The 12,770-nt window shown below is 46.7% G+C and overlaps 1 protein-coding gene across 5 annotated transcripts in view; it reads right to left on the reverse strand.

Moving 5' to 3' along the window:
• MYO5A (myosin VA) overlaps window positions 1-12,770 on the reverse strand; it is a 391,043-nt gene that overhangs the window by 204,845 nt on the left and 173,428 nt on the right. For all 5 annotated transcript variants that reach the window (XM_082256683.1, XM_082256682.1, XM_082256681.1 and 2 more), the window contains one exon: window positions 7,525-7,681. In XM_082256683.1, the coding sequence (XP_082112809.1) occupies window positions 7,525-7,681 (157 nt within the window). The remainder of the gene's footprint in view (window positions 1-7,524; window positions 7,682-12,770) is intronic.

Genomic DNA, 12,770 nt, shown 5'->3' on the forward strand with positions numbered 1-12,770 from the left:
CTAAAACAAGCAATCAGATCAGTGAGAGCTTTCTTAGAGCTTTCTTAGAGGCTTGGTCTGCGGACCAATTCTTAAGCCACTGCACGTGCCTAATCACCACCGCTGAAACAAAGTTTGGGCAGCACAGGAGCTATATCCAAAGCTGCATCACAAATAAACTGCGGCGCTTGGACCAACTGGTCTACTAAATCAACATAAGCAGCAGGGACATGCTCACCCTACAGGCCCTGGCGCAAAAGCTTGGCTCATTCGGTTAGGGTCTGAGACACCAGGGCTGAGGCAAAGACTGCCCGCAATGCCGAACCAGCCATAGTAAACATACTGCGTGCCACAGACTTCGCTTTCCTGTCAGCTGGATCCTTAAAGGACGGGGATTCCTCTACTGGGTCATGGTTGCTTTATTCACCCAAGAAACAGAAGGGTCCACCAGTGGTGGACTAACCCACTTTTTTAAAGGTGACTCCTCAAAAGGGTAACGTACAGCAAAACTTTTGGGGACCACAAAGGGTAATTTTGGTTGTTCCCATTCCTTACAGGAAAACATGTCAAAATAAGGCACATAAGGAAACACCTGGAGTACGATGCGACTTGTACGTACCCAACGACACAGCCACGTCCGTGGCTACATCAACCGTATCCTCCACTTCATTCTCACGCACTGCAGTGATAAGTGAGTCTACCAGCAGTTTTTAATTCGCTGCTGCGATCATGGAGGAATCTTCCTCACTATCGGATGGATCAGTGGGGTGTGATATTAAATCCCCCTGGTCTGGCCACGTTCACGGTGGCATCAAGCTCAGAATCAGATGAGACAGCCTGAGCAGGGGAAGGCGGGGGACGCTTCCTCCTGGGCCTTGCCCACATGCCACTTCCACATGGGACACTAAGGACTGCAGCACCGCCGTCAGTGCAACCATGGGAAGCTGGGGAGGGAACTGCGACCTCCATGAGGGGGGTCAGTGGGGGAGATGTGACCCTGAGGCTCCATAAGGAAAAGAAGACCTTGCAGTACAAAAAAATGGATTTTTGTAAAATCTTACCGTAAAATCCTTTTCTCTTAGCTCATTGACAGACGTAGTCCTCGGTGATACACCACCTTCGGGTTATGTTGCCTCCACAGGAGCAGGACTAGACAGGAAATTAAAAAGCTCTGGCCACACCCCAGGGGCAGTCCCAGAGGGTATATCCTCTCTCTCTCTGCCTCAGCAAATCAGTTATGTGAAAAAGCAGTCTTTAGAGATTTTAACCCAACTCAAAAAAACAGAGGGGCGGGGACTACGTCTGTCAATGAGCTAAGAGAAAAGGATTTTACGGTAAGATTTTACAAAAATCCATTTTTCTCTAGCGCTCATTGACAGACGTAGTCCTCGGTGATACACCACCTTCGGGACGTCCCAGAGCAGTATCACAACTGAGGGGTGGGAAAATGGAAATCAAATCCCAATCTAGAAGGCCCAACCGGTGCCAACTAGAAGTTTACAATGCTCATCCTTAATGATGAGACTCAACAAAAAAAGAGAAAACAATTTTTTTTTTTTTTTTTTCAAACAGAAAAAAACCCTCGAGGTAGACCACCGGTCTCCTCAAATTGCGGCCTGCAAAACCTTGCGGCCAAATGAGGCATCCGCCGATGCCGTCACATCAATTTTATAGAATTTTGTAAAGGTATGTACTGACGACCAGGTGGCCGCCTTACATACCTGGACCACTGACGCCTGATGGCGAAAGGCCCAGGAAGTACTGAGCGCTCGAGTGGAGTGCGCCCTAACAGGGAACGGAGGACTCTGACCCTTAATAGAATAAGCCTGTACCACCGTTTGTCTAATCCATTTGGCAATGGTCGCGGCAGATGCAGGCAAACCCTTTCTGGGGCCATCCGTGATCACAAAAAGTGAATCCGTCTTACGGAATGATTCCGTAGCTTTCAGGTATACCCTGATTGCCCGAACCACATCTAAGGAATGCAACGCATGTTCCCGATGATGCTTGGGCTGAGGACACAAGGAAGGTAGTACAATATCTTCATTCAGATGAAAATCTGAAACCACCTTGGGCAGAAAAGATGGCTTAAGATGAAGTACTACCTTATCCCTATGAATCACTAGGTATGGGGACTGGCATGATAATGCAGCCAGTTCTGACACCCTGCGAGCAGAAGTAATAGCCACCAAGAAGGCCCCTTTCTGGGATAAAGTAAGCAAGGGAATCTCCCTGATGTTTTCAAAAGGAGGTTTCTGTAGAACCGACAAAACCAAATTAAGATCCCAAGGCGGTAAGGGCGCGCGGACTGGAGGAGCCAGGTGCCGCACCCCCTGGATGAAATTCCGCACCAAGGATTTGGTAGCTAAAGGCTTCTGAAAGAAGATTGCTAATGCTGAAACTTGACCCTTGATGGTGCTCAAGGCTAGCTTCTGCTCAACCACTTGTTGCAAAAAGGCCAATATTCGAGACACCGAATAGGTACGTGGAGGAAATCCTAAAGATTCGCACCACGCAATATAAGTTTTCCATGTGTGATAATAGACTTTGCTGGAAGTCGCTTTCCTTGCTTTAATAAGGGTAGGAATGACTGAAGCTGACAAACCTCTGTCCTTCAGTACTTGGGTCTCAATGGCCAGGCCATTAAACCCAGCGACTGTAAAGCATGATGGTAAATTGGTCCTTGAGACCACAGACACTCCCTGAGACGAAGTTCCCACGGAACGTCTACGACTAACATGTCCAAGTCGGCCAGGCCGGCTTGAGGAGGCCAGCCTAGAATTTCTAGGACCACTGGCGCTGATTGGATCTGAACCAGGCGTCCCTAGAGGTATCTGGCCCCGACCATCCGAGAAAGTCTGGTCGTTTTCCCCACACATTTATCAGATACCTGATAGTTATCAGGAAAGGTGATCTTTTCTGGTTGAACCTCAGGGACCGAAGTCACCCGACTAGAGGCTTCTTGGCCTATCTGGTCAACCAGATCCGATTCCTGTGAGGTATCGGGACTAATCTTAGGAAAAGGTAAAGGAAAAGATCTATTCAGGGAATGGTAATTACCGCTTCCTGTAGTACTTAAATGTTGGAAGGGAAGAATCGCACCGGTAGTAGTGGTTGATGCTCGATCTAATGTCCTGAATACCGGTGACAACGTCCCCCCACCCTGAAACCGGGTGGGGGCGCACCTTCAGGCTGTGTACTCCTTTGCTTCGGGTTTGGCTGGGTTGGTCCTTTGCTTGTCCGACCAGCCCTTCTTGAACCCTCCTGGAGGAGTCTTGCCTTTCCCGCTAGTACCAGCCGGGCGCCCTTTATGGGCGGTAAAGAAAGGTCCTCGCTTGTTGCGAGGTCCCTTAGCTTTAGCAGCCTGTGACAAAAAAGTGCTCTTGCCCCCAGTGGCATCCTTAATGATTTCATCTAGGTTGGCCCCAAATAGACGATTCCCCTGAAAGGGGAGATTTGTCAAGGTCTTCTTGGAACCTAGGTCAGCTGACCAGCATTTTAACCACAGCACACGTCTGAGGATCACCGCTGTCTTAGATGCATGCCCTAATAAGGGAGTAGTGTCCAAGGCTGCGTCACAGATAAACTGTAGCCCTTGTATAATCTGTTCCATCAAATCAGATGTCTCCTGGGGAATATCTTTTCCCCTAAGATCTTGGCGTACCATTTTCGCCCATTCCGTAAGTGTCTGGGAAACTAGACCAATAACAATTACTGGTCTAAAAGCTGACCCTATCAGAGAGAAGATGGTGCGGGACTCTGCTTCCATCTTTCGATCCACCGGATCCTTAAAGGACGAAGTGTCCTCCACTGGAATAACCGTGGCTTTATTCAGCCTGGAAATAGGCGGATCCACGACTGGTGGTACCGTCCATTTCTTAATGATGGATTCCTCAAACGGATAGCGTCTAGCAATACGCTTGGAAATAGTAAAGGTACGTTTAGAATGCTCCCATTCTCCTTTAATCTGATTACCGAAACATTTAGGTACAGGAAAAGCCTTCATCGTCTTGATGGGCTTATTAGTACCAAAAGGAATCTCTGTTTCAGTTGCCTCTGCCGGTAAAGCCTCAAGTTTTAAGGTTTCCTGCACTGCCACAACTAGTGCGTCCACCAATGCTTCTTCCTGAATAATAGCAGGAGAAGAAGCGTCCTCCTCACTGTCTGAGGGGGCTTTACCTGGGATAACAGCCCTTGCAGAGGAACCTGCAACTGCCGTGACCACCTCTGAATCTGAGTCAGAGGTGTCAGATGGTATAGGGGTAGGCGGGGGTCGCTTCCTTGACCCCCGTCCCTGACAGGCCGCCTCCACCCGAGCCACCATAGACTCCAAAATTGCTGTAAATGACTCTATACTCTGTGCACCGGCGGGTCCCGTGGCCCCCTCGAGGGAAACAGGTGGGGGAATATGTGTGGCAGGGTCCATGATAACTCCAGTTACTTCCTGGATAATATAATTCAAAAATAAAACTTTTCTTTTCTTTTTTTTTTTTTTCGACCCCCAGCGCCACAAAAGCCCCTTCCACTTGATGCTCAGAGTTTAACTGCAACAGGTTACAGCGCTGTCTTAACAAACAGGAAGTCTTTTGGCTGGCTGCCCAGGAAGAAAGGAGGCGGCTCCGCCCCTCTGTACGCCTTCCGGCGCCTCCCCCAAGCTCCACGAGGTGTTTGGATCACCTCAAACATGGCCGCCCCCATGCTGGAGACACGAGGCTACGCCAAAATGGCGGCTCGTGCGATCCAGCAAAAAAAAATGGCGGCGGCCCGTACTGAATAGCGGTGTGCTGCAGGGCACACAACACTCTCACTGCATGGGGATATGGCGTGGTTGGCGGTACCGGCCCTGGCGGACCGCATGGCCGTTCGGGAGGCCTGCTAATAGCTGGAGATCTGATTAGGAAGGCAGTCTACATGTCCGTGGCTTCTGACTGGTAGGTAGCTTATTCTTAACCCATAAGATTCCCAGAATGCCACAGATTACATCTTTAAAACATGTATACAATTAGATTGTTAGCTCCCAAACCAAGCCTCCTGGCTTTTTGCACACATAAAATCACACTCAAAGTAGGAGGATCTGTGTCATGTTGTAGGATAGAAAGGGACTCTATCTTACCATACAGAGAGGGGCCCGCGTTCACCACAAAACCCGTCAGGGGGAAAGGGGGAACATACTACTCACCATACCGGAACCAGGCGGGCACCAACTCCTGACAGTACCCCTCTCCACCGGGGCGGGAGGGCTGTCGACCGATACGGACGCCGTGACTCATGGTCTTTGGCGTTTCAGCGAGACGTTTAACTCGCGTGGACAGTCCTTTAATGGGACTTTGTCGCGGCCGACCCAGCGCGGAGCTATGGCCTGCACGCGCTCGTAGGCTGAACTGGGGTGACCACCGGATCTCAACATCCAGCCCGTCGCCCAGTTCAGCTTTCTTGCTTGAAGATCTCACAGGAACACTGGAGAAAAAAGCTGTCTAAAAAAATCCTTTAAGAAAAAATTCTTGCCAGGACCTAAGATCCCAGCAAGGTATCTAGGTCCTTACTCCTAACTAGACAGAAAATAACTGATTTGCTGAGGCAGAGAGAGAGAGGATATACCCTCTGGGACTGCCCCTGGGGTGTGGCCAGAGCTTTTTAATTTCCTGTCTAGTCCTGCTCCTGTGGAGGCAGCATAACCCGAAGGTGGTGTATCACCGAGGACTACGTCTGTCAATGAGCGCTAGAGAAACAATCTTTTGGCACCACCAAAACGATCCCCTCAAGGCTCAGAGTACTGATCAGTAGAGAGAGAGATAACAGGGACTCCGAAAGACTCACCCTACGGTCTGGAGAAGCATCGAGAATTCAAACCCAGCTTCATCATGAACGCTATTCCTTGTTCATATGTCCCGGGCACAGGAAGAGGAAACTGAGGAAGAGGAGGAAGAGGAAGAGGAGGAAGAGGAGGACCTTCAGCATCCCCACAAGGCTTCAGTTGTCTCTAGCATCTCACAGACTAAGGGAACATCATCCGACTACACAAACATGGCCGCCAACCGGAGACCAGCCAAACAAAGGGAAAATGGCCTTGTGACATCATCCGACTACACAAACATGGCCGCCAACCTGAGACAAGCCAAACTAAGGGAAAATGGCCACCACCATCTAAACACTAAAGCATGCTGCCAGGATCTTTCCTGCACCCTCTGCATCGCAGCCCAGGGGGAATGGGAGTGGGGGAAGCCCAGCTCAGTGAGGTATTTAAGGATGGGAGGAAGGAACCTGCAGGCTGGTCCGATCGTCCCTGGAGATTACCCACATCCACCCCATAGAAAACCACCAAAAGGGGAGAGGGCGGACTGTACTTACCCTTCCATGGTGCAGGTACCGCTCCAGACAGAATTCCTCGCCACCGAAGTAGGGGAACACTGCGACTCAAACCCAAGCCCGGTCGTATGCGACCCTGCGAGACATTTAACTAGCGGGCCAGCCTCTGTTCGTGAGGCTATGTCGCCGCCGAGGTAGCGCATAGCTGCGGTCTGCACGCACTCACTGGCTGGGCTGGGGGGACCACCGGATCTAGATTATCCAGCCCATCGGCCAGCCAGGCATTTGATTGTAGGATGGCCCATGGGCATAGCCAGGTGTTTTATGTTCTGCCAAGTCCTACTCCTGGAGAAGGCAATATAGCTCACTAGTTATGATTTATGGATCACTGTGTCCGTCGATGAACGAAAGAGAAATTTTATTTTTTCAGCCAGTATGCACCGTTTGTACACAGTCCTTATAGACTGTGAACTGCAACAGTATATGCAAGTGCCATCTCACATCTGAAAAAAGAGAAGTCTCTATGAATTATAATTCAGGTTAGGACGCGTAGTAGATCAGTCAAATAAACCTTCCAGCATTCAGCATAAAGTCAATACCTTCCTGTAAAGGGAACACTATTTTACTGAAACTCATATTTTTCCTCTAAATAGCATGACACAAAATGCCAACTCAATAACAAGAGTTACCCAAATATTAAGATATAATTTAACCAGAATCCAGTCAACCACAACAAGTTAATGTGAAAAATGCAGTTCTCAATCGACAGAGAAAGCAAGCTGGTTTCTCATTAACATTCACAGTGGTGTCTGGTGATATTTTCATGGTGAGCGTACCGAAAGAAGACAGCATGAAGCTAATTCTGCTGTACAAAGTAGCCAGACTTTTATTAATGAGTAATAGCATGAACATATGCACACTGGAAAGTTAAATATATTTAACATTAATACTTAATTTTGACCTTCACAAACAGGGCAGAGACAAAATATTCTCAGCTATCTAACGAGAGAATAATTGATAGAAATTGGTGAAAAATGAAGCAAATGGCCAGACTATTTCACAGCTACTAAATCAACCACCATGGAAACTGTTTCTCAGGAATAAAATTCTTGCTTGACCAGCAGTGACTGCCACTTGTACACATTGATCACAATAGTAATTCATATGCTAAATACAGATAAAGATACTGTACTTTAGTTGTATGCAACGGGAACTGCCATTGCTACTGGTTACACTTACCTCCATAATCGGATTAGAAGCCAAAACTTTCTCTTCTATGTTTGCCTCACTCTCAGAGCCGCTGACGGTGGCAAAATATCTCATGGCATACTTAGCAGAAACAGTCTTCCCTGCACCAGATTCCCCACTCACGATGATGGACTGGTTCCTCTCATCCCTGGACAACAGTGTAAAGAACACAAAAGCTCCATGTTATATTTTAATGGACATATTACACACATGGACACTTTCCTGACTAACTTGTCCATATAGTACAACAGCTTTTAGTACTTTGCCATAAGGACCACTTTGAATACATCAGGGGTCTTCAAACATTGGCCCTCCAGTTGTTCGGGAACTACAATTCCCATCATGCCTAGTCATGTCTATGAATGTCAGAGTTTTACAATGCCTCATGGGATGTGTAGTTCCGCAACAGCTGGAAGGCCGTAGTTTGAGGATCCCAAGAATACATAGTTAAAGTGGTTGAAAAAAAAAAACGCAATCTATCCGGTTTACCCCCAAAAAAAAAAAAAAAAAAAACTCACAGAAAACCTCCACATACAAAATTCTATACCCACAGAGGATCCAGAGGAAGTCAAAAGAAAGACCCAATAAAGCATGATCCAATTTGCTCCAGAGGAGAAAAACAATTAATTGCTGATCCCCCAAGAGGTAATTGGATATCCCCTGGATCCACATTTAGTATCCAGTTATATTTTGTGCATTTAGGAAATGCCAGGCCTCTTTAAAAAAAACAATTTACTAATCTTGCCAGAACCAGCTCTTGAGGCAGTCTATTCCACATGTTCACAGCTCTTATTGTGAAGAAGCCTTTCTGTGTTTAGAGCGTAACTCTCTTTTCCCTCCTCTGTGATGACCTTAAGTCGGCCATAGAAGGTTAAAATCTCAGCCGGTTCACCATACAGCCTGCCCATGTATGGGCAGGCTGTATGTACCCAAACGGATTTATCGTTCGATCAACTTGAATACAACCAGTCTGCTGGATTTTACATCTCCCCGCCGGGACAACACAACCGCTCTATTAAAATAACAAACATGTGATACTTACCTCCTCTGTGCAGTGGTTTTGCACAGGGCAGCCCGGATCCTCCTCTTCTTGGGTCCCTGGCTGGAGCTCCTGCCCCCCTCCTGTTGAGTGCCCCTCACAGCAAGAAGCTTGCTATGGGGGCACCTGAGCCAAGCTGCAGCTCCCTGTGTCCATTCAGACACGGAGCTGTCGTTCGGCCCCCTCCCCTCCCTCTCCTGATTGGCTTACTGAGTTTGATTGATAGCAGCGGGAGCCAATGGCGCTGCAGCTGTGTCTCAGCCAATCGGGAGAGAGAGTCCCCGGACAGCTGAAGCACTCGTGGACATCGTTGAATAGAGAGGGGGCTCAGATAAGTATTAGGGGGGCTGAGGGGAGCTGAAAGTTTTTTTATCTTAATGTATAGAATGCATTACGATAAAACACCTTCTGACTTTACACCCCCTTTAAAGTGAATAACTCTACACCAAGTCCACTATATGGACCACTTATGTGTTTATGCATGTTGATTATATCCCCCCTTAATATCCTCTTCTCAGGAGAATAAATTCAGTTATTCTAATCTTTCCTCATAGCTGAGCTCCTCCATGCCTCTTATAAGTTTGGTTGCCCTTCTCTTTAGCTCCCCGATATCCTTTTTGAGAACTGGTGCCCAAAACTGAACTGCATATTCCAGATGAGGTCTTACTAATGATTTGTATAGCAGCAAAATGATATCTCTCTCTCTCTGCAGTCCATACTTACTGTACCTCTTTTAATACAAGAATGGATTTTGCTTGCTTTGGAAACAGCAGCTTGGCATTGCATGCTATTATAAAGCTTATGATCTACCAGAACATCCAGATCCTTATCCACCATTGATTCCCCCAGTTGAACTCTCCCCTATATATGATGCGTGCTTATCATGGTACAAAACAACTCAAACTGTTACAAATCTGAAACTGATTACAAGCTTTCTAACAACTGGAGATGAATGAAAATACCTTCAGAATATAACCTTAAAGAGACCTTTAAGAATCACAAAGAACTATAGAAGTCAGGGAACCTTCAAATACATCTGTCCTTCAAGCCATGTTCCCCTCTGCTTATCAAAAGCCCGTGATTTTTTTCTTAATGTGAAGAACTACATTCAAAATATGTAAAATTCTCAAAATTAGAAAAACGCAGATACAAACCTACGGGTTACCCTCAAACTTTAGCTATGGGCAAAATGGTTAAACATCCCTCGCATACCATTATGGAACCTAATCATATATAGGTTCCTGTTCTTTCTGTGAACAAGACTTGTAAATGTACCCCCTATATTGTGGAATAAATAAATCGACATGTATTTGGGAAATAGCAATTCTCTATATTATTTATGCAATGTTTTTTTTTTTGAAGAGTAATAGGCTGCCCTTCACAATATGCACCGTATACCTTGTAATAAGTAAGAATTCTGTATAAACCAAAGTCAAAACAAATCTTTTTTTGCTTTACTTTTACATTATTGCTCTGCAGCCAGCACTATTCATATATTAGGTACACATCCCGTATCTTTTCTATGTATGGCCATACACATATTGATTTCTTTACGTTCATCCTGTGGGCTGATCAAAATAAATCTAAAGCCGGCCATACATGGTTCGAATCTCGGCCGGTTCAGCAGGAATTTGGGTACAACCAACCTGGCCAGATTTGAAATGCGATTATTGCTAGCAGCAGTTATAGCTAGCAGGGACGGCTTCCCCTGCAACATTTTTCAGGGTTTTATTAATTACATTTGCTCACTCTATAATGCAGGGCTTGACAAATTTGTTTGGAATCTAGGAGCCAGCTAAAAAAGTTAAGAGCCATTTTTTTTTTTTAACAACAAAGCTTTATTTTCAATGACGAAAATAACTGATCTTAAATTTAAAAAGTGCAGCAAGGTTGGGGCGATAGGAGATCCAGTGACCAAGAGTAACATATGCCACCTTAGGCCCCTTTCACACGGGTGCCTACGCTAAGCAGAATCCGCATGCTCAGTGGGGATCTCTCTGCTGATCCCCGCTGAGCAGGTGGATGACAGGTCCTGTCCGCTCTGCTATGCAGACGCAGCCCATTCTCCTCTAGGGGCTATTAGATGGAAACGAACCGTCTGTTTCCATCCGATGCCATCCAATCCGATTCACTGGACGGATGTTAAATAGAACCACCATCCATCTGTTTTTGGCGGACAGGATCGGATGGCGGCGGCTTGCCACTCCATAGAGACTGAAGGGTCCGATCAGGTCCGCCTGAAAAACTGACAGGCGGACCTGATCAGAAAGCCAGTGTGAAAGGGGCCATCGGCTGTGGCAGGGCAGGGAGATGATGAAAAATAATAATTTATTTAATTTTTTTCCATAAAAGATTCTAATTGTGAATAAGGGATTTTAATGCAAAACAAAAGATCAACACATTGCAAGATTACAAAATGCAATTTTTAAAGTAAGGCCCCTTTCACACAGTCCGCATTCCGTTGCGGACCGTGCTCTGCTCAGCGGGGATCCATCCGCCGATCCCCACTGAGCCGGCGGATGACAGCTCCGTCTCCGCCTGCCCGCTCTCATCCGATCCCATCCAATCCGATCCCCAGGACGGATGGAAAATAGGGTTTCCATCTGTCCGGATTTCACAGACAGGATCGGATGCGGGAGGCAGCGGACACGTCACCGCTGACATCCGCTGCTCCATAGGGCTGAATGGGGCATCCGATCAAATCCGCCTAAAAAACTGACAGGCGGATCTGATCGGAACGCCCGTGTGAAAGAGCCCTTACACTCTTTTGCAGAAGTGCATAAATATATAAAACACATTATCCTTGAACTTCCAGGAGAGAGCGGTGTAAAATGGGATTTAAAAATAAAATCAAATAACAACCACACTCCCTGCAAAACTTACCTTTAACAAAAGGGCGCCAGATGAAGACTGCAAAAACTTCTGTCTCTCCACCTCTTGGGAAGGAGAAGGGCGTGCATTGAAAACAAACAGTAGAAAATCCTTGCATTGCTAGTTACTGCGTGTTGTAATACTCCCGGCCACCACAAGAGGCCGCCAGTTCCCCATTGGCAGCATCTCCGCGAAGAAAGCCCAAAAGCCGGGGCCTCAATTTTTGGATGACGCCGTAGTTCGAGCGCTTGGGGGGGGGGGCGCAAAGCAACAGGACACAGGAGCACACAGGCAGGGAGGGAGGGGGGAGAGAGGACAGAGGAGGACAGGAGGGCTGCCGATGACTGAGGCACGTAAACTGACCACACTGTCAGGGCTCAGCAGCCATGGTATACCGTGGTCAGTTTACAGAGGGGAGGACATAGCCAGGCAGTATCAGCCAGGTATTTTAGGTGATAGAAGGGGCCAAATTACACAGCAAAGCACAGTGCTATATAACATGCTTTAAGGGAACAGGATCAGGACTAAGCCCTTCCAATTCATGACTGTTAAAAAGGGGCAAAGAATGGGTGAACTTAAAATTATGCCCCCCCCTGAAAAAAGTTCTGCGGACGCCCCTGAATGGTACCATTAAATACTCAGACAACATTTTTTCAAAATTTCTGTGCAAATGTTTGAACAAAATTCTGCTAATGTGTGGCCAGCTTGATATCCTGGTGAATGCTCTGACCTATAGAACGATATAGTACTGTGTGTTTGTAGTAATCATTTGTCCTGATAAGAAGAGTGGGTTTGATTTACTAAAACTGGAGAGTGCAAAATCTGGTGCACTGTGCATGGTAGCCAATCAGCTTCTAACTTCAGCTTGTTCAATTTAGGTTGACAATACGCCCTGTTCACATTGGAGCGATTTATCATGTGATTTGACAGGTCAAATTGCATGAAAAGTCACAGCCTACTGCCAGCAACAGCACCATTTCAATCAGTATGACACCGACTTTGCGGCACCACACCAATTTGCAAAAGTAGTTCCTGCACTACTTTTGCTGATTTTGGGTGAGACATCAATGGACATCTGTGCATGAAGCTACACAGATGTCTTTCATGTAGCACCTGAAATTGCGCTGACCTGCTACTTTGAGATTGTGCTACTTCAAGTGAAGTAGCATGATTTCCAAGTAGCATCAATGTGAATCAGGGCTAAAACTTGGAAGCTGATTTCTTTCTTTGTAGAGTTGCACCCGATTTGCACTCTCCAGCTTTAGGAAATCAACCCCAGTGTGTGTTTTTCCAGAAAGGTATATAACTGATCTGTGAGTAATGTCCT

Source organism: Pelophylax lessonae (genome assembly GCF_965119305.1).
Source record: "Pelophylax lessonae genome assembly, chromosome: 4".
Classification (NCBI taxonomy): Eukaryota; Metazoa; Chordata; class Amphibia; order Anura; family Ranidae; genus Pelophylax; species Pelophylax lessonae.